Genomic DNA, 22,021 nt, shown 5'->3' with positions numbered 1-22,021 from the left:
TAAGTTTAAATTACTTTAGGCTACCAAGGAAATTTAAATTTAAATTCAACTTGTTTAAGTGCATCTGTAAATGCCTGCAAGAAACTGAATCTCAAAGTAGTGTATGGTGACATAAACACATGCACATGCTTTGATAATAAATTTACTTTGAACATTGAATAAAACTATAAATTTTTTGGAAAACCCTATCAGGCTGATTTGTATCATCTGAAGATGAAAACTGCTATCCTTACCTTGCATAGCCAAGACTGACTCCATTGTGGTTTCCTCTACCAAGCAAATCACAATGTTCATGGGATGAGAGATTTGGCATTTAGGAATGGATTATAAATGCTGGCTTTGCCAGTAATGACCAAATCTGATCAATACTTTAAAGGAAAAAGGGTTACATAGAAACATAGAAAACCTACAGCACAGTAAAGGCCCTTCGGCCCACAAAGGTGTACCGACCATGTCCCTACCTTAGAAATTACTAGGCTAACCTGTAGCCCTCTATTTTTCTAAGTTCCATAAACCTATCCAAAAGTCTCTTAAAAGAACCTATCGTATCCGCCTCCACCACCGTTGCCGGCAGACCATTCCACGCACTCACCACTCTCTGAGTAAAAAAACTTACCCCTGACATCTCCTCTGTACCTGCACCCCAGCATCTTAAACCTGCGTCCTCTTGTGGCAACCATTTCAGCCCTGGGAAAAAGCCTCTAACTATCCACACAATCAATGCCTCCCATTATCTTATGCACCTCCATCAGGTCACCTCTCATCCTCCGTCGCTCCAAGGAGAAAAGGCCGAGTTCATTCAACCTATTGTCATAAGGCATGCTCCCCAATCCAGGCAACATCCTTGTAAATCTCCTCTGTACCCTTTCTGTGGCTTCCACATCCTTTCTGCAGTGAGGCAACCAGAAATGAGCACAGTGCTCCAAGTGGGGTCTGACCAGGGTCCTATGTAGCTGCAACACTACCTCTCGGCTCCTAAATTCAATTCCACGATTGATGAAGGCCAATACACTGTACGCCTTCTTAATCACAGAGTCAACCTGCGCAGCTGCTTTGAGCATCCTATGGACTCGGACCCCAAGATCCCTCTGATTCTCCACACTGCCAAGAGTCTTACCATTAATAGTATATTCTGCCATCATATTTGACCTACGAAAATGAACCACTCCAGACTTATCTGGGTTGAACTCCATCTGCCACTTCTCAGCCCAGTTTTGCATCCTATCAATGTTCCGCTGTAACCTCTGACAGCCCTCCACACTATCCACAACACCTCCAAACTTTGTGTCATCCGCACACTTACTAACCCATCCCTCCACTTCCTCACCAGGTCATTTATGAAAATCACGAAGAGTTAGGGTCCCAGAACAGATCCCTGAGGCACTCCATTGGTGACCGACCTCCATGCAGAATATGACCCACCTACAACCACTCTTTGCCTTCTGTGGGCTAGCCAGTTCTGGATCCACAAAATAATGTCCCCTTGGATCCCATGCTTCCTTACTTTCTCAATAAGCCTTGCATGGGGTACCTTACCAAATGCCTTGCTGAAATCCATAACACTACGTCGACTGCTCTTCCTTCGTCAATGTTTTCAGTCGCAACCTCAAAAAATTCAATCAGGCTCATGAGGCATGACCTGCCCTTGACAATGCTATGCTGACTATTCCTAATCATACAATACTTCTCCAAATGTTCATAAATCCTGCCTTTCAGGATCTTCTCCATCAACTTACCAACCACTGAGGTAAGACTCACTGGTCTATACTTTCCTGGGCTATCTCTACTCCCTTTCTTGAATAAAGGAACAACATCCACAACCCTCCAATCCTCCGGAACCTCTCCCGTCCCCATTGATGATGCAGAGATCATCGTCAGAGGCTCAGCAATCTCCTCCCTCGCCTCCCACAGTAGCCTGGGGTACATCTCCTCCGGTCCGGAGACTTATCCAACTTGATGCTTTCCAAAAGCTCCAGCACATCCTCTTTCTTAATATCTACATGCTCAAGCTTTTCAGTCTGCTGCAAGTCATCACAACAATCACCAAGATCCTTTTCCATAGTGAATACTGAAGTAAAGTATTCATTAAGTACCTCTTCTATTTCCTCCGGTTCCATACATACTTTCCCACTGTCACACTTGATAGATTCTATTCTTTCCCGTCTTATCCTCTTGCTCTTCACATACTTATGGAATGCCTTGGAGTTTTCCTTAATCCTGCCCGCCAAGGCCTTCTCATGGCCCCTTCTGGCTCTCCTAATTTCCTTCTCAAACTCCTTCCTATTAGCCTTATAATCTTCTAGATCTCTAACATTACCTAGCTCTCTGAACCTTTTGTAAGCTTTTCTTCTTAACTAGATTTATTACAGCCTTTGTACACCACAGTTCCTGTACCGTACCATACCAAAACTTCTCTGTCTCATTGGAACGTACCTATGCAGAACTCCACACAAATATCCCCTGAACATTTGCCACATTTCCTCTGTATTTTTCCCTGAGAACATCTGTTTCCAATTTAAGCTTCCAATTTCCTCCCTGATAACCTCATAATTCCCCTTACTCCAATTAAACATTTTTCTAACTTGTCTGTTCCTATCTCTCTTCAATGCTATTGTAAAGGAGATAGAATTATGATCACTATCTCCAAAATGTTCTCCCACTAAGAGATCTGACACCTGACCAGGTTAATTTCCCAATACCAAATCACCTCTCCTCTTGTAGGCCTATTGTGTCAAGGTACCTTCCTGAACACACCTAACAAACTCCATCCCAACTAAACCCCTTGCTGTAGGGAGATACCATTCGATACTTGGGAAATTAAAATCTCCCATCATGACAACTCTATTATTATTACACCTTTCCAGGATCTGTTTCCCTATTTCAGTTGAGTGCTCTGTTTGCAGAATGTGGGAAGTCAGGGCGAGCACAATTGTCCCTGATGACTACACCTGTGAAAGGTGCATCCAGCTGCAGCTCCTGACAAACCGTGTTAGGGAACTGGACTGGAACTGGATGAACTTCGGATCATTCGTGAGGCAGAAGTAGAAATAAACAAGAGTCACAGGGAACACACATCAAAGTTGCTGGTGAACGCAGCAGGCCAGGCAGCATCTCAAGTCCTGACGAAGGGTCTCGGCCTGAAACGTCGACTGTACCTCTTCCTAGAGATGCTGCCTGGCCTGCTGCATTCACCAACAACTTTGATGTGTGTTGCTTGAATTTCCAGCATCTGCAGATTTCCTCATGTAGGAGTTACAGGGAGATAGTCACCCCTAAAAGTCAGGAGGCAGGTAGCTGGGTGACTGTCAGGAGAGGGAAGGGGAATAGACACAATGAGCAGAGCACCCCTGTGGCCGTTCCCATCAATAATAAGTATACCGTTTTGGATACTGTTGGGTGGGGACAACCTACCAGGGACAAGTTGTAGTGGTTGCATCTCTGGCACCGAGACTGGACCCTCAGCTCAGAAGGGAAGGAGGGAAAAGAGGAGAGCAGTAGTGATAGGGGATTCGATAGTTAGGGGGACAGATAAGAGGTTCTGTGGAAGAGATTGAGAACCCCAGATGGTCTGTTGCCTCCCTGGTGCCAGGGTCCGCGATATCTCGGATCGAGTTCTCAGTATTCTCAAGAGGGAGGGTGAGCAGCTGGATGTCGTGGTCCATGTAGGGACCAATAACATGGGTAGGAAGAGTGAGGAGGTCCTGAAAGGTGAGTTTAGGGAGTTAGGCGTCAAGTTAAAGGACGGAACCTCCAGGATAGCAATCTCAGGATTGCTACCAGTGCCACGTGCAGGCGGGTTTAGAAATAGTGAGATAGAGCAGATCAACACGTGGCTGAAGACATGGTGCAGGAGAGAGGGCTTCAGATTTATAGATAATTAGGCAGTTTTCCAAGGAAGGTGGGAACTGTTCCGGCAGGACGGTTTACATCTGAACTGGAGGAGGACAAATATTCTTGCAGGTAGGTTTGCTCGAGCAGCTCGAGTGGATTTAAACTAGATACAAGGGGGGAGGGGAACAAGAGTGTAGGACCAGATGTAGGGGAGAAGGAAGAAAAAGAAGAGAGTAAAATTGTTTGCACCGTTCGTGATAAACAGAGAGTAAGAGGTGGAGAATTTCTTAAATGTATTTATTTTAATGCTAGGAGCATTGTAAGAAAGGTGGATGCGCTTAGAGCATGGATTGATACCTGGAAGTATGATGTTGTAGCTATTAGTGAAACATGGTTGCAGGAGGGGTGTGATTGGCAACTAAATATTCCTGGATTTTGTTGCTTCAGGTGTGATAGAATCGGAGGGACAAGAGGGGGAGGTGTTGCATTGCTTGTCAGAGAAAATATTACAGCGGTGCTCTGGCAGGATAGATCAGAGGGCTTATATAGGGAGGCTATTTGGGTGGAATTGAGGAATGGGAAAGGTGTAGTAACATTTATAGGGGTGTATTATAGACCACCTAATGGGGAACAAGAATTGGAGGAGCAAGTTTGTAAGGAGATAGCAGATATTTGTAGTAAGCACAAGGTTGTGATCGTAGGAGATTTTATTTTTCCACACATAGACTGGGAAGCCCATACTGTAAAAGGGCTGGATGGTTTGGAGTTTGTAAAATGTGTGCAGGATAGTTTTTTGCAGCAATACATAGAGGTACCAACTAGAGAAGTGGCAGTGTTGGATCTCCTGTTAGGGAATGAGATAGGTCAGGTGACAGAGGTATGTGTTGGGGAGCACTTCGGGTCCAGTGATCACAATGCCATTAGTTTCAATATAATTATGGAGAAAGATAGGTCTGGACCCAGGGTTGAGATTTTTGATTTGAGGAGATGTGAAAAGATTTAGAAGGAGTGGATTGGGACAATTTGTTTCATGGGAAGGATGTAATAGAGAAATGGAGGTCATTTAAAGGTGAAATTTTGAGGGTGCAGGATCTTTATGTTCCTGTTAGGTTGAAAGGAAAGGTTAAAAGTTTGAGAGAGCCAAGGGATATCAAGGGATATTGGAAACTTGGTTCGGAAGAAGAGATATGTCTTCAATAAATATAGGCAGCATGGAGTAAATGAGATGCTCGAAGAATATGAAGAATGTAAAAAGAATCTTAAGAAAGAAATTAGAAAAGCTAAAAGAAGATACAAGGTTGCTTTGGCAAGTAAGGTGAAAATAAATTCAAAGCGTTTCTACAGTTATATTAATGGCAAAAGGATAGTGAGGGATAAAATTGGTCCCTTAGAGAATCAGGGTGGACAGCTATGTGTGGAGCCAAAAGAGATGGGGGAGATTTTGAACAATTTCTTTTCTTTGGTATTCACTGAGGAGAAGGATATTGAATTGTGTAAGGTACAGGAAGCAAGTAGGGAAGTTATGGAAACTATGTTGATTAAAGAAGAGGAAGTACTGGCGCTTTTAAGGAATATAAAAGTGGATAAGTTGCCGGGTCCTGACAGGATAATCCCTAGGACCTCGAGGGATGTTAGTGCAAAAATAGCAGGGGCTCTGACAGAAATATTTCAAATGACGTTAGAAACGGGGATGGTGCCGAAGGATTGGCATATTGCTCATGTTGTACCATTGTTTAAAAAGGGTTCTAAGAGTAAACCTAGCAATTATCGGCCTATAAGTTTGAAGTCAGTGGTGGGTAAATTAATGGAAAGTATTCTTTGAGATGGTATATATAATTATCTGGATAGACAGGGTCTGATTACGAACAGTCAACATGGATTTGTGCATGGAAGGTCATGTTTGACAAACCTTATTGAATTTTTTGAAGAGGATACTAGGAAAGTTGACGAGGGTAAAGTGAATGTTGTCTATATGGACTTCATTAAGGCCTTTGACAAGGTTTCACATGGAAGGTTCAATCGTTAGATATTAATATTGAAGTAGTAAAATGGATTCAACAGTGGCTGGATGGGAGATGCCAGAGAGTAGTGGTGGATAACTGTCAGGTTGGAGGCCAGTGACTAGTGGTGTACCTCAAGGATCTGTACTAGGTCCAATGTTGTTTGTCATATATATTAATGATCTGGATGATGGGGTGGTAAACTGGATTCGTAAATATGCAGATTATACTAAGATAGGTCGTATTGTGGATAATGAAGCAGGTTTTCAAAGCTTGCAGAGAGATTTAGGCCAATTAGAAGAGTGGGCTGAAAGATGGCAGATTGAGTTTAATGCTGATAAATGTGAGGTGCTACATTTTGGTAGGACCAATCAAAATAGGACATACATGGTAAATGGTAGGACATTGAAAAATGCAGTAGAACAGAGTGGGGGGACTTCCGGTAGCGCTCATGGAGTGAAGTCGCGTTCTTGACTCGCTCCATTACCTCTGAGTTTTTCTTCTTATGATCAGCTATATTTTAATTAACCATTAAGGCATCAACTTTTACAATAGTTTGAAACAAATTGGGCTCTCCGATAATTGGATGCGTTTAAGGTCTGCTATGTCTAAGAATGGAAAAAACGGGAAGGATGGCAAACCTCCGGTTAGACCGAAAGGTACTGATTTCCCTCCGACTGAACCACCGGTGACTTTGAAAGCTATATCGGAGCTAATTCAAAGGGAAATTTCAACCTCTGTTATGGAGCTGATTCGTGCGGAAATTTCAACTAGTTTCCAGAAAGTTGCCGATTCAATCGAGAAGATACAGATATCTATTACGGAACATCGGTCGGCTATATCTGATCTTCAAAAATCCACGCAACAAAGTGAGCTCAAGATGGAGAAAATCGAAGAAACAATTAATGTAATGAAGAAGAAACTCGACTTTCTGACCTTTAAAAATTCTGACTTAGAATCTAGAATGCGACGGCAGAATCTTCAAATGTTTGGGGTGCGTGAAGCTGTTGAATCCGATAACCCTATGAAGTATTTTTCTCAACTTTTAAAAGATGCATTTCCTACTGTATTTTCTGACCAACCATCGTTATTGGATCGTGTTCACAGAGTTCCATCATACTCGCCTAGGTCAGATAAACCTAGACATGTCATTTTACGTTTTCATTACTTTCAAGACAAGGAGAAACTGTTTCGTTTCGTTCGATCTAAAGGTTACATTGATTTTCTGGATCTTAAGTTCTGATTCGTGGAGGATTTCAGTAAACCAATCCGGGATCAACGGGTTCGTTATAGATCTGTGATGTCGGAACTCTACAAGATGGATTTAAAACCAGCGCTGCTTTATCCTGCACATTTAAGGATTCGTACGTTGGATGGAGCCCTCTGTTTTTTTGAATCTCCATCAGATGCCCAGAGTTATCTGGATCAATTTGCACCTTCAACATCTTAATCGTAATATTTTAACTAGCTCCGTTGATCGGAGGCTGTGAATTTGTCGGTCTTAATTTTTTTTTTGCCCTATTTGGGCAGAAAAGTTTATTTTTGATTATTTAATATGGTTGCTAAACTTTCTTTTTAACTGCGTCATTTCTTTCTTTTTCCCAGGGGACTCTGGGTGGTTACTTCCTCATCGTCATTTTACGTATTTCCTTTGTGGCCTTAAATTTTGTAGTTTTTTTTAAATCTATTTTGTTTTGTAGGGTTTTATAACTAGTTTATGTTAATAATCTCTCTTTTTTTTGTTGTTTTGTTTACTCATGGGTCTGGGGTTTATTGCGGTTTTTTTATATTTTCTGGCTTTTATTCTGTTATGTGTTTATTTTAATTGAGTTATCTTTTTTTTATTCTTTTACTGTTTTATAATTAGCTGATCTTTTTTATATTTACACTTTTTTTAGGGAGCGTATATCGGAAGTCATGGGGGTAGTTTTAGTGCTTGCTTCTTTCGGGCTGGTCTGCGTTAGATTTAGCCTTGGGGTCATGGGGTGGGGGGTGGTGGGAGGGGCTTCACGTTTTAGTTTCTTTCTTCTTGGGCTATATACATTATTGAAGTATTGGTTGCGTTCTTCTTCCCGGTATCTCTTGTATGTTCTGTTCCCTTTCCGGGTTCGTGGGTCGAGCCTATCGTCAATCCTCCTTGTTGCGGGTTGACTTTAGGGTTTATGGAGTCTATTATTAATTTTGTCTCCTGGAATACTAATGGTCTTAATCATCCTATTAAAAGGAAAAAAGTTTTTAAAGTGTTCCAGAGACTTAAAGCACAAATTTTATTTTTACAAGAGACCCATGTGCGGAGGGGGGACAGACTACGTTTTTTTAAATTCTGGAAGGGTCAACAGTTTCATTCGAACTCCAATGCTAAGATTCGAGGCGTCTCTATTTTTATAGACTCCTCAGTTACTTTTATACAACATGATATTATTTCTGATCCGAATGGTAGATTTCTATTGGTTAGTGGTTTACTATTTAATAAAAAAAAGTAGTTTTGGTTAATGTTTATGCTCCTAATATGGACTGTCCGGAATTTTATAAATCATTATTTAATCAGTTTCCGAATTTGAATGAGTTTTCATTGATCTGGGGCGGAGATCTTAATACCTGTTTGTCTCCAGCTTTGGACCATTCGGCTCCTCTACGGACCTTACCTAATAAATCTGCAACTTTGATTAATTCATTCCTTTCTGATTCTGGGTTGACGGACATTTGGCGTTTTTTGCATCCTCAGGAAAAAGATTTTTCTTTTTTTTCACATGTTCACCATTCCTATTCAAGAATTGATTATTTCTTTATTGATTCTCGTCTTATTTCCTCAGTGATTAAATGTGATTATGACTCTATAACCATTTCGGATCATGCTCCACTTAAGCTTTCTATTAAAATTCTGGCCAATATACAAAATAATAGACAATGGCGTTTTAATTCGCTGTTGCTTCAGGACTCGGACTTTGTTAACTTTATGAATGAACAGATTGATCTTTTTTTTAACAATTAACTATACAGAGGATATTTCTGTCAACATTCTTTGGGACACTTTTAAAGCTTATATTCGTGGTCAGATTATCTCGTATTCTGCTGCTTTGAGGAAGAAGCTGAAGCAGGAGGAGTTGGTAATTGTGGACAAGATTAAGGAAATTGATAAGAAATATGTTATCGCTCCTTCTGAGGAGTTATATAAACAAAGAACTGAACTTCAAATGGAACACAGTTTATTACTCTCGTCCTCGATTGTAAACCAATTAAAGAAAACAAGAAGTGAATTTTATGTACACAGTGACAAAATTAGCAAACTGTTGGCTAATCAACTGAAGTCTAATTATGCTAAATCTCAAATTAATCAGATTTATAACCAAAATGATCGACTGATACTTGATCATGTGGGGATTAATCAAACCTTCTGTGATTTTTACTCTTCCTTATATCAATCAGAGTCTCCTCGAGATTCTAAATATATGAATGATTTTTTAGATAATTTAGACTTCCGAGATTTCACAGGATATGTCTTCTATGTTAGGTACTCCCATTACCACGGATGAGATTAAGAATGTTATTTTCTCTATGAATTTGGGGCAAGCTCCTGGCCCTGATGGGTTTACCGTAGAATTTTATAAATGTTTTGCTCCTTCATTAATCCCTTGATTCTGTAGGGTTTTTGAGGCTTCATTAAAACTTGGTAAACTTCCTGAATCTTTTAATAGAGCGTCAATTTTTCTAATATTAAAGAAGGATAAAGATCCTGCTCAATGTGCATCTTATAGACCAATATCTTTATTAAATGTTGATTCTAAAGTTTTTTCTAAGTTATTAGCAAATAGATTAGAAAAAGTACTTCCTTCTATTATTTCGGAAGACCAAACGGGTTTTATTAAAGGTCGTTACTCTTTTTATAATATTCGCACACTGTTAAATATTGTTTATACTCCCTCACAAAATGTTCCTGAGTGTGTTATCTCTTTAGATGCTGAGAAAGCTTTTGATAGAGTAGAATGGCCTTATTTATTTAAGGTGCTTGAAATGTTTAATTTTAGCTCAAAATTTATATCCTGGATTAAACTGTTATATCATTCTCCTGTGGCCTCAGTCAGTACTAACTCTTTAAGTTCACCTTTTTTCCCTCTTTTTCGAGGTACTCGACAAGGTTGTCCTCTTAGTCCCTTATTATTTGATATTGCATTAGAACCTCTTGCAATTTCCATTCAAGAATCTCCAAATATTACTGGGATAACTCGGGGTTTAAAGTCCCATAACATATCACTCTATGCTGATGATTTACTTTTATATATTTCTAATCCCCAAAAATCCATCCCGGCTGTTTTAGAGCTATTAGCACAATTTGGTCTTTTTTCAGGTTATAAATTAAATCTTAGTAAGAGTGAACTCTTTCCGATTAATAAACAACTTCCCTTATATTATAAATTTCCATTTAAATTGATTAATAATTATTTTTCATATCTTGGGATTAAAATTACTTGTAAATACAAAGATTTATTTAAGACTAACTTTTTACCATTAATAGACCATATTATTCAACTTTCATCTGAATGGTTTCCTTTATATTTAACTTTGATTGGTCGTATTAATGCAGTTAAGATGTTTTTTTTGCCAAAATTTTTATATATATTTCAGGCATTACCAGTCTTTGTTCCAAAATCTTTTTTTGACAAAGTCGACTCTAAAATTTCTTCATTTATTTGGCAGAATAAAAACCCGAGACTGGGTAAAATACATTTACAGAAAGCTAAGAGAGATGGAGGCTTAGCATTACCTAACTTTAGATTTTATTATTGGGCAATTAATATTCGACATATGAAATTGTGGTTACTTGACCAGGATATACTATCCATTCCTAAATGGGTAGCATTGGAATTGCAATCTGTTCAGGGTTTTACACTTGGCTCTATTTTGGGCTCCTCTCTTCCTTTTGATTTGAAACGCCTTAAACAGGTGTCTAACCCGATAGTTAAATATACCTTACGTATTTGGTTTCAATTCAGAAAATTTTTTGATCTTAATCAATTTGGGTTAGCGATTCCTATTTTAGGTAACATATTTTTTCCTCCCTCTTTTACGGATCGTGCTTTTCAAATTTGGAAGACTAAGGGTATTTCACGGTTTTTGGATTTATTTTTAGATGGTTCCCTTATGTCTTTTGAACAATTATCTAATAAATATAACTTATCAAGAATACATATTTTTAGATATCTACAAGTTAGAAATTTCCTAAGTACTATACTTTCTTCCTTTCCAATGCTTCCTCCTACATACATTTTAGATACTATAATTAACCTTAATCCATGTCAGAAAGGTGCATCGGCTATGATTTATAATATTATTATGAAACTTAGGAAAGCTCCATTTGATAAGATTAGGGTAGATTGGGAACAGGAATTGGGGTTTATCATTTCCGTGGATGACTGGGGGCAGATTTTACAATTAGTCAATACTTCCTCTATCTGTGCTAAACATTCCCTAATTCAATTTAAAGTTGTTCATAGAGCACATATGTCCAAAGATAAGTTAGCGTGCTTTTATTCTCATATTAATCCTTTTTGTGATAGATGTTTGGGGCAGATAGCCTCTTTAACTCATATGTTTTGGTCTTGCCCTACTCTGGAAACTTTTTGGAGAGACATTTTTAATATTATCTCCAAGGTATTGAATATAGATATCTCTCCTCACCCTATTACTGCTATCTTTGGACTACCTAAAATTTCCAGTAATCTTTCCCCTTCAACCCGTAGAATGATTGTGTTTCTTACTTTAATGGCGAAAAGATGTATCTTACAACATTGGAAAGAGCTTAATGCTCCAACTACCTTTTTTTGGTTTTCTCAGACGATATTATGCTTGACTTTGGAGAAAATTAGAAGCAATCTTTATGACTCCTCATTTAAATTTGAACAGACTTGGAGATCTTTTATTCAATATTTTCATTTAATGTAATATATACCCTTCTTGTTTTTTTTTTACTGTTTTTAATTGAGGACGTGATTTTAAGTTTTTTAACTCTGTTTGGTTTCAAGTTAGCCCATTGCTTTGCTTTGCTTTTAGTTAGTTGCATGGTGGGTTTTTTTTGGGGGGGGGTTTCCTTTTCTCTATTGATATATATATAAAAATTAGTATACTATTATGTTACCTTGGTATGTTATGTTTAAATTACATTGTTTATAGTATTTTTTTTGTATTAATATCTTCTGTAATTTTATTTTATTTTAACAGTGTATTAGTGTCTATATGGCTTACCTTTTTGTATACTTATTCAATAAAAAGATTTAAAAAGAAAAGAAAGAACAGAGTGATCTAGGAATAATAGTGCATAGTTCCCTGAAGGTGGAATCTCATGTGGATAGGGTGGTGAAGAAAGCTTTTGGTATGCTGGCCTTTATAAGTCAGAAAATTGAGTATAGGAGTTGGGATGTAATGTTAAAATTGTACAAGGCATTGGTAAGGCCAAATTTGGAGTATTGTGTACAGTTCTGGTCACCGAATTATTGGAAAGATGTCAACAAAATAAGAGAGAGTACAGAGAAGATTTACTAGAATGTTACCTGGGTTTCAGCACCTGAGTTACAGAGAAAGGTTGAACAAGTTAGGTCTTTATTCTTTGGAGGGTAGAAGGTTGAGGGGGGACTTGATAGAGGTATTTAAAATTATGAGGAGGATAGATAAAGTTGACATGGATAGGCTTTTTCCATTGAGAGTAGGGGAGATTCAAACAAGAGGACATGAGTTGACAGTTAGGGGGCAGAAGTAACACAAGGGGGAACTTCTTTACTCAGAGAGTGGTGGCTGTGTGGAACGAGCTTCCAGTAAGTGGTTGAGGCACGTTCGATATTGTCATTTAAAGAAAAATTGGATAGGTATATGGACAGGAAAGGAATGGAGGGTTACGGGCTGAGTGCAGGTCAGTGGGACTAGGAGAGAGTAAGTGTTCGGCACGGATGAGAAGGACCGAGATGGCCTGTTTCCGTGCTGTAATCGTTATATGGTTATCTGCTCCTTGATATCCCTGTTACTATTGGGCGGCCTATAAAAAACACCCAGTAAAGTTATTGACCCCTTGCTGTTCCTAACCTCCACCCACAGAGACTCCGTAGACAATCCCTCCATGGCGTCCACCTTTTCTGCAGCTGTGACACTATCAACATTGTCACGCCCCCATCTCTTTTGCCTCCCTCCCTGTCCTTTCTGAAACATCTAAAACCCGGCCCTTGAAGTAACCATTCCTGTCTCTGAGCCATCCAAGTCTCTGTAATGGCCACCACATCATATCTCCAAGTCCTGATCCACGCCCTAAGCTCATCCGCTTTGTTCACAACACTCCTTGCGTTAAAATGGACACATCTCAAACCTTTGGTCTGAGCGTGTCCCTTCTCTATCACCTGCCTATCCTCCCTCTTGCACTGTACAAGCTTTCTCTATTTGTGAGCCAACCCCCTCTTCCCCAGTCTCTTCAGTTTGGTTCCCACCCCCCAACAATTCTAGTTTAAACTTTCCCCAGTTGCCTTAGCAACCCTCCCTGCCAGGATATTGGTCCCCCTGGGATTCAAGTGCAACCTGTCCTTTTTGTACTGGTCACACCTGCCCCAAAAGAGGTCCCAATGATCCAGAAATCTGAATCCCTGCCCCCTACTCCAATTCCTCAGCCACGCATTTATCTTCTACCACATTCTATTCCTATTCTCACTGTCTTGTGGCACAGGCAGTAATCCCGAGATTACTACCTATGCAGTCCTGCTTCTCAAGTTCCTTCCTAACTCCCTGTAGTCTTTTTTCAGGACCTCTTCCCTTTTCCTACCTATGTCATTGGTACCAATATGTACCACGACCTCTGGCTGTTCTCCCTCCCACTGCAGGATATCTTGGACGCGATCTGAAACATCCTGGACCCTGGCACCTGGGAGGCAAACTACCATCCGAGTTTCTTTCCTGCGTCCACAGAATCGCCTGTCTGACCCCCTAACTATAGAGTGCCCTATCACTATGCCTTCCTCTTCCCTTTCCTACCCTTCTGAGCCAGAAGGCCAGACTCTGTGCCAGAGGCACGGCCACTGTCACTTCCCCCAGGTAGGCTGTCTCTCCCCCCCCCGCCAACAGTACTCAAACAGGAGTACTTAGTGTCGAGGGGTACAACCACAGGGGTACTCTCTTGTACCTGACTCCGACTCTTCCCCTTCCCCCTCCTGACTGTGGCCCACTTGGCTGTCTCCCGTGGCCCCAGTGTGACCACCTGCCTGTTACTCCTTTCTATCACCTCTTTGCTCTCCCTGACCAGGTGAAGGTCATCAATTTGCATATTCAGTTCCCTTAGGAGCTGCAGCTCGACACATCTGGTGCAAATATGGCCGTCCGGGAGGCTGGGAGACTCCAGGACCTCCCACATCTGACATCGAGCACAGAAAACTGGCCTCACACACATACTTCCTCCTTTCCACAAATAACACAGGTAAACCTACCTTGCCTTGTCCCGTTACCGCCTAAGCCCGTTGAGCCAAAGTCCTATTACTCTGCTGCCTGTCACTCCACTGCCTGATCCAAACACTGCTCGCTGGAAATGGCGGTCTTCTTTTTTAAACCTTTCGCGCTCTACTGGCTGACGTCACGTGCCTGCGCAGTCTTGCCTCTCTTTTACCCTGAGTGGTAAAAACTGCCTTCACTCCGAAAATCAGCCATTCACTCGCAGCCTTCTTGCTCCGAATTAGTAGACGGAGTCATTCCGAGTTGGTGATGGATGACAGTACAAGTCAAACCAACAGATTTTAAAGAACTGAATTTATGGGGGGGGGGGGGGGAGTTCTCCTAGTGGCCTGCCTAACATTTTATCTAATCCAGCTCCCCAAGCTAGATCATCACTGAACACCTATCGTGTTTATAAGCAGATCTCCCAAAATAGCAGTTTTGGCTGCAGTGGCCACATTTAACAAGTGCAATGCAAATGCGGTATCTTGTTTCATCTCTGTCACAGCTATGTATTTAACACTCAACTTAAAGTATTTTGTATCCGGTGAACACTCCTGGAGCACCCTTAGCATCCCTAGATGTAATGAAGGTTCATCATTTCTACTACAAAGCTTGTGAGTGGTATCAGTTGGATCAAGAAAATGTTTTCCATTTTGCAACAACAGCCATTATTTTGAAAGCAGTGTTGTGCTATGTGTCCTTTCTCTACTCACAAGTTGATTTGCAATGCCTAAACTTAATTCACATTTTACCTTTTCAACCAATAGCTGTTTTTTTCCCACTGAAGATTAAATAACTGCAGGTGCAGAATCAGAAATTAAAACAGAAAATGCTAGAAACTGTTTGCAAATCAGGCAGTATCAGTGAAAATTGAAGCAAGGTTTAGCATATTCACTTGGGAATATCTGTGATTAGGTGAGACCAGGGTTGCCATAGGGATAAACAAGGTAGGATAGTGGGTTCCTGATGTAAACAGAATGTGATTTACCTGAATCAGAAATATTGAGTCTGGAAGTCTGCAACATGTCCAGGTGGAAGTTGGAAAGCCATTCCTCAAGCACCTTGCATCTCATTACAACAAAGCAAGAAGCTACAGACGGATCAGAGTTGGAATAGGATGGGGAAGTAGAGAGGGAAGCAGCAAGAAGTTCAGGTTCATTTGCACTTCTACCAATCTAGTGAATTGCATTCAGTATTCACAAAGAAGAAGCCAAATACAGAACTGGTGACCAGTTTCTAGAGCAAGGGATCCCAACCTTTTTTGTACCATGAACCCTTACTATTAACTGAGGGGTCCATGGACCTCAAGTTGGGAACTCCTGCTTAGAGCAACCGTACTCAGTTCACTTGCTTAAGTTTTCCATCTTATTCCAGCAGCTACATTCTCTTTGAATGCTCATGAATACTATAGTGGAAAGTGAAATACTGGATGAGGGTCCAGGCATTTTTTTTTCCTTCATAACGATGTGGGTGCCTTGGAAAAGATTCTGTGACACTTGCAGAATACAGTCTGGAGTAGTGGGGGGCTTCTACTTGTAATGTAATCATATGGTGTGTCTCATAGTGAATTTCATAGAATACATTTAATCAGTCATCTGAAGTATCTCATGATTGCCAGAAGTATAGCATAAAGGTACTGTATATAATTTATCCTGTTGGGTAAGTTCTTATTGCATCAATTATGGAAGCCTCAGACTTCCTGAAAGGAGTAAAAACTTGTGAATTATCACTGTTTGGAATACTTGAAATTATTTTTCAGTTTTATATATAAAAATATAAATATTGAATATACAAAAATTGTAGTATTATTCTTCAGTGTTTTCCCCTGATTTATCAGGATCTTATCCTTCCTCATTTTTTCTTTTTCCAGCCAGCCCCTGCCTGGACCATATTCAGGGTGGGAATGTACTTTGGAATATTCGTTGTACTCCTTGCTGCTCTGGTTATCATAGGTAAATATCCACAGAATTTATGCACTTACTTTCTGCTTTCAAATAGATCGGGTTTTGTGCCTGCCCTTATTGAATTGATAATGCTGTGTGCTTCCATTCTGCACTGATTGTGATTCCTAAGCATGTTCAATTAAAGGGTGGCAATTTAGTCATTGTGAACTGTAGATTATTATCCTGATCATATTTGTATTTGTACCATTTACAGAAACTACTCACTAAAAATATCATTACAAGAACAAAAATAGAATAAATCCAGCAAATTTGGAAGTTTCGACTTTTCTCTGTGATTTGTCATAATTTGAGCATCATCACTGAATCAGCTGTGGTAATACAGTGAGTCAGTCCCAGGTTTCCGTTGTGACTGTTCTCCTCCACCCTTTTACAAAGGCAGTGTAATGTATCAAAAGAATATTCTGTAATGTATAATGTTACATTGATTCACCAACTAGACCCGAGGATTAAGTAACAATACTTCAGAATTTGAAGGACATGTCAGATATCACTGTTGTTATTTATATAATAATTCCATGTTTACATGTCTATGAAATGTGGAACTTGGTGGCATTTCATCAGGCACCAGATTTCAGGATTTTTCAAAGGGTTCAACTTGAACTGTGAACAAATGGGCAAGGTGTTCCCTAATTACGTTTCACATTTCTTCACCACTTACTTTCATCAGGTTCCAGGTATAAAATTATTCTTCCTGCTTTAAAACATCTAATCTCCTTGTAAATATGGTGTAAAAAAAATTAAGTATTTTTGTAAGGAATTTTAAAGAAGTCTTTTAATGATTCTGATCTTCTATTTTATTGAGTTTTTAAATGATAAATAAGTGATTTTTCTCCATGTCTCCAAAGCAAATGCCAAATACTTCGATGGTCCTTGGGAACTCTGACTGTCAGAGGCATTTAGTCAGCCAATAAGTTATTTTTTTTCTTTTTGTGTCTCCCCAACTTGATAATTTTACTGTGAGGAAGGCAGTTGTGGCTTGATCACATTACTGTGAGGGAGACCATTGCAATGCAACATAATGCCTTGTGACCCCGTGTTTCTCCCAGCAGTTTTTGGAAGTTGCTGCTAGAAAGGTCACAGAGGCAATTCTGAGCATACTTCAGAAGAGTAAGGTCAGTCATGAGTGCAAATGAATGGTAGAACCCAAGTCATATAAAATATCCCAAGTCCATGGCTTGTCAATAATTAGATCAGCTGCTGAAGCAGTTGTGGAGGTAAAATGGCAGTTGGTGCGACTGGTGGCGTGAAGCGGCCATTTGCATTAGGATCACAGGACTAGAGCAAGGATGGTTGGTTCAGGTTCCTGTTTGAAATTGCAAACCTGTGAGCTGTGACTTGGAAAAGCAGTGAATTAGTTTACTGTCACACGTACTGATGAAGAGTGAAAAATTTTGTTTTGCCTGTCAACCATCCAAATCATTTTGTCATTCAGTACCTTGAGGTAGTACAAGGGAAAACCAGTAATAGAATGCAAAATAAATTGTTACAGTTAAAGAGAAAGTGCAGTGTAGGCAGATGATAAGGTGCAATGCCATGATGAGGTAAATTAGGCAATTCTGTGAATCTAACATTAATACTGGTTTAGGCTTGATTTTGTGCTGTGCAAGATCCAACAGGCCACCAAAAATTAATTGGTGGGGTGGGGATTTAGGGGAGGGGGTATCATAATTTTGCTCTGCTATCTTCATCTAATCACAAAATAAGCTATCACTAAGCCCTGAAAGTATTAAAGTTGATTATTTATGCATCATATATGAGATCTGTACATACTGTAAGTTAGTAAAAGATTCTAACAAAATGAACAGAAGACAATGCTCACATTATGTGGTGCACACCCAGTCAGTGATAAGATGGAAGAATGTGTGTCTTACATTGTTATATTTGGTGAAGTTGAAGATGCTGAGCACTTACTGTGTGGCACATCACTTTAAGTCACTCTGGTTCTTGGTCTTGTACTCAGTTATAGAGAGTCATTGTTGATGGTAATAAGGAGAGCAGTGTTTATAAACTAGCTAATGAGGCATAAGATATCTATTAATTCAAGTAGTCATACAAAGTCAATACAGCAAAAAAATGTAATGATTAAATTCAAACTACATGAAAAAATATTGCTATCTGCTCTTAAAAAGGAAAGTTTAGCTGTTAATCGAGAAGCCATGCTTAATTTTCTTGGAAAAGGCCACCAACTGTGTTGTTATAGACAGTGAGATGAAAAGATCTTTACAGATTGAAAAGATACATTAGCTCTTATTAAGACACTCACCTTCATGTGCATTCTGCTTGTGGCTTCACAGTAGCAGCTAATAGTTATTCAAAATCCGGGACGTATTACTACGTTTTTGAAGGGAATTATTCTAAATGTCGGTTATCCTGTGCATTTAGGGCAATTCTAAAGTTGTTTTTTTACCATTTGATCAGAATTCTTTGTCGTAGCAACACAAGTTAATGTTACATGATATTATGATTAGCCTTTGTAAGATTATCCCTTAAACACTCCTGTTGCTAGGTGAAAATTACAAAGTCTCATCAACTCCAGTATACTTAAAGGGAGACAACTTCCTTTAGGCTGATGATCAGCCCAACATACAGAGTGTGTTTCTTGTTCTTTTCACTTTGGCAGTTAAAATGAGTTGTAATCGGTACAGTGATCAAGTATTGAAAGGTTGATGTGTTTTTATGACTTAATTATCTTAAGGCCGATTGCAAAACTGAATTTATCAGTACTAACTCTCCAAACAGGAGAGTTTCAGAAAAAATGTTTAGCAAGCTGTGTTTTTGCAAAAACAATAATTTTGCTACTTAAGGCCCTTTTTTAATCCTGTGTTGAGATTGGAGTAAGTGGAGAAACCGTATACCTCAGAACTTTCTTGGTACCACACAGATTTTCTAGACTGTTGGATATTATTCCTAATAATACCTAAACATCTGTATTTGACTTTTGTTTACATACGATACAATAGTATACTAAAACTTCAAGTGACATCAGTGGGTTTAAAGTAAGCATGTAAAACAAGACCCACGTGTTAGGAAACAGGGCCCAAGTGAGATTAAAAGGAGCTGTGAAAACAAAACCTGATTTGTTTAAAGCGAATGTGGGAAACCAAGCCCAGTTGTGTTTAATGGCAGCATAGGAAACAGAGCCCAGATGTATTTAAGGGAGAAAGGGCAATAAGGCAAGGTGAAAACGAGGTTCTAGTGAACTTAAAGGAAGTGCAGAAAATGGGCCTTGAGTTTAAATAGAGTATGGGAAACAGAACTTGGTGATTTTAAAAGAAGTGCTGGAAGCAAGGCCAGTTTCTGTTTAAAGAAAATGTGGGAAACAGGACCCAGCTATCTTTAACATGAACATGGGAAACAACAGCCAGGTATATTCAAAGGGAATATGAAAAACAGGACCCCAGTCAGTCTAAATGGAGCATAAGAAATTAGATCAAGGTGTACTTAAAGAAAGTATGGGGAGCAGGACCCAGATCTGTGTAATGGGAAATAAATTTTGATTATCTAGATTTCTGGAAACAAATACTCTTTTATTGGAGTTTTACTCTTCTTGAAGGGACAACAGTAAATGGGGGTGAGGCTTGGAGTATATATTTTCTTTCTACTTTTGTAGCCTCCTCCATTCCCAACAAGTCTCCCTAGATCCCAACATTCCTCCAGTTCTGATTTTACTTGGAGCCTAATTTTTAGTTTACTGCTATTCACCAATGCGTGAATGTTTCTTCAGCTACTCAGGCTGCTGCTGAAATTCGCTTCCTAAGTCTCTTACTATTTTAAAAATGTACCTTAAATCTTTCTGATAAGATCTCTAATCATGTTCCTAAAACACTCCTCCTGTGATTTGATGCCAATTTTCCCTGCTGATACTTTGAAGTGCTTTGAGAAATATAACTGTAAAACTTTGCTATATATGTTTGTTGTTATTGAATTACAAAGGACAAGGGGTTTCCATGCCTTTAAAAAATCAGACACAAAGGGCAGTGCCCAAATGAAAGATGCACAGCAGGTTGAGATCCACAGCACAGCAATTCTTGTAGGATGCATGTTGGTTCCACGCACTGACTATACTGAAGCAGGTACAGAAATTCCCAAATGTAGACAGACACACAATACCAAGCAGTGACTGAGTAGTATCATAGTAGAATACTTTAAAATGCAGAAAGAACAAGTTCAAGGTTTCATTTAAAGTGAATCAAAAGGCTTAATATTAATTACAGCCTTGGTAAAGAAGGGGATAATTGGACTGGATCATTATAAAAGTGGCTTTGATGGAAAATAATACATTGATTACTTTTTAAGAATTCATAGTGTCAGACCTCATCAAAGGTTTTGTAGCTTGCTAATGACAAATAAGAATTAAAAATTGAAGAGTTGAAGAAGGTCTGAAGAGTTTAAAGATAGATTAAAAGTTAGTCAACTGCATAACCAAGCCACTAAACCATTGTGGATCATTGTCTAAAACAAAACTTTCAAATTGATATAAGATGTATCAAGTCTGTTAACAGTACATTTGGGGCCATTTTGCTGAGAGTTAATGTTGATCAAAGTACTTTGTAAAAGAAAGAAAGGAGTTGAAGAGTCTGTAAAGATAAAATAGAGAAAAGAAAAGCTGAAAATGTACAACTTCAGGACAGTCAAAGGCTTAAAAGTTACAAAATTATTCTTTCTTGCATTGCTGCATATATGGGGAATATACACAGGCTCCTAGAGACAGGATAGATTCTAAAGCAAAGGAGTGCTGTGAGGTATTTTTCATGATAAGCATCATTTCTCTCCAAAAGGACCATGTTGCAGCAATTAAAGCCCAATACTGTTCAAGAACCAAGAGGTCCATGCTACTTGCTATTTTGGTATATCCTGTTTATGTGTACTGTTCTTCATTATGCAGACTCAGTTGACCCTTTTAAATGCCAGCTCAAAACCTATTTATTTAACTTTGCTTTTAACCAGCATCTTTTTATCTTTTATTTTTATGTTTGCACTTTAACCCATTGCAAAGTACTTTGAACTATGTCATTTGTATAAAAAGTACTCTATAAATAAGTTATTATTTATTATAATATTAATGGCTACCTAAGTAAAGGGAGCTTATGAGGACTGCTTTATCTTTGATCATGACTGCACTACCTAAAACTTGCCTTTTCTTGTATTTCTAAGTAATTTTATATGTTGAATTTCAGTTAATGTATTTTAAGTCACAACTGTCAAGCAGTCATTTCTGATAAAGAAAATGTGATGTAAATTGACCCATATATCTTAATATGAAAAGAGCAGTTGTTAATAGTTCAGTTGTTCTGCTTTAACAAGCATTTGCTCCATCTTCCAGCTCAATCAAAAGAGGGAAATATTTGGCCCTTGGTGCGTATTTACCGTGGTGGTTTCCTTTTGATCGAGTTTCTCTTTCTTCTTGGCATCAACACATATGGCTGGCGACAAGCTGGTGTGAATCACGTGCTGATCTTTGAACTCAATCCCAGAAGCAATCTCTCTCACCAGCATCTCTTTGAGGTTAGATACTGTGAATGTGATCATAATCATTGCAATGAGCATTTTCTGGTATACTGCTGTGGAACAATTTAGAACAAGTTGCAAATGTCTTCATTCTCAAACTCTAGTTTCATTGCGCAGCACTTGAAATCCACAATCATGGAGCTTATAGTAACTTTATTTCATGCATACTTGTTGGAGAATATTTTTATTGCCCTTTTTGTTTATTAATCCCTGACCTCCTAATGCTGCAAATGCTGCTAATTGTGGGAGAAGCAAAAGCTA

The 22,021-nt window shown here is 39.1% G+C and overlaps 1 protein-coding gene across 1 annotated transcript in view; it reads left to right on the top strand.

The window, feature by feature from the left end:
* The window catches only part of LOC134354636 (xenotropic and polytropic retrovirus receptor 1 homolog), a 411,898-nt gene that overhangs the window by 251,762 nt on the left and 138,115 nt on the right, over positions 1 to 22,021 (top strand). The window contains exons 7-8 of the mRNA XM_063063679.1: positions 16,159 to 16,240; positions 21,576 to 21,757. Of these exons, the coding sequence (XP_062919749.1) occupies positions 16,159 to 16,240; positions 21,576 to 21,757 (264 nt within the window). The remainder of the gene's footprint in view (positions 1 to 16,158; positions 16,241 to 21,575; positions 21,758 to 22,021) is intronic.

The sequence above is a fragment of the Mobula hypostoma genome, chromosome 12 (assembly GCF_963921235.1).
Source record: "Mobula hypostoma chromosome 12, sMobHyp1.1, whole genome shotgun sequence".
Lineage (NCBI taxonomy): Eukaryota > Metazoa > Chordata > Chondrichthyes > Myliobatiformes > Myliobatidae > Mobula > Mobula hypostoma.
Note: the sequence above shows the minus strand (reverse complement) of the source record. Positions and strands in the feature narration are given on the sequence as shown.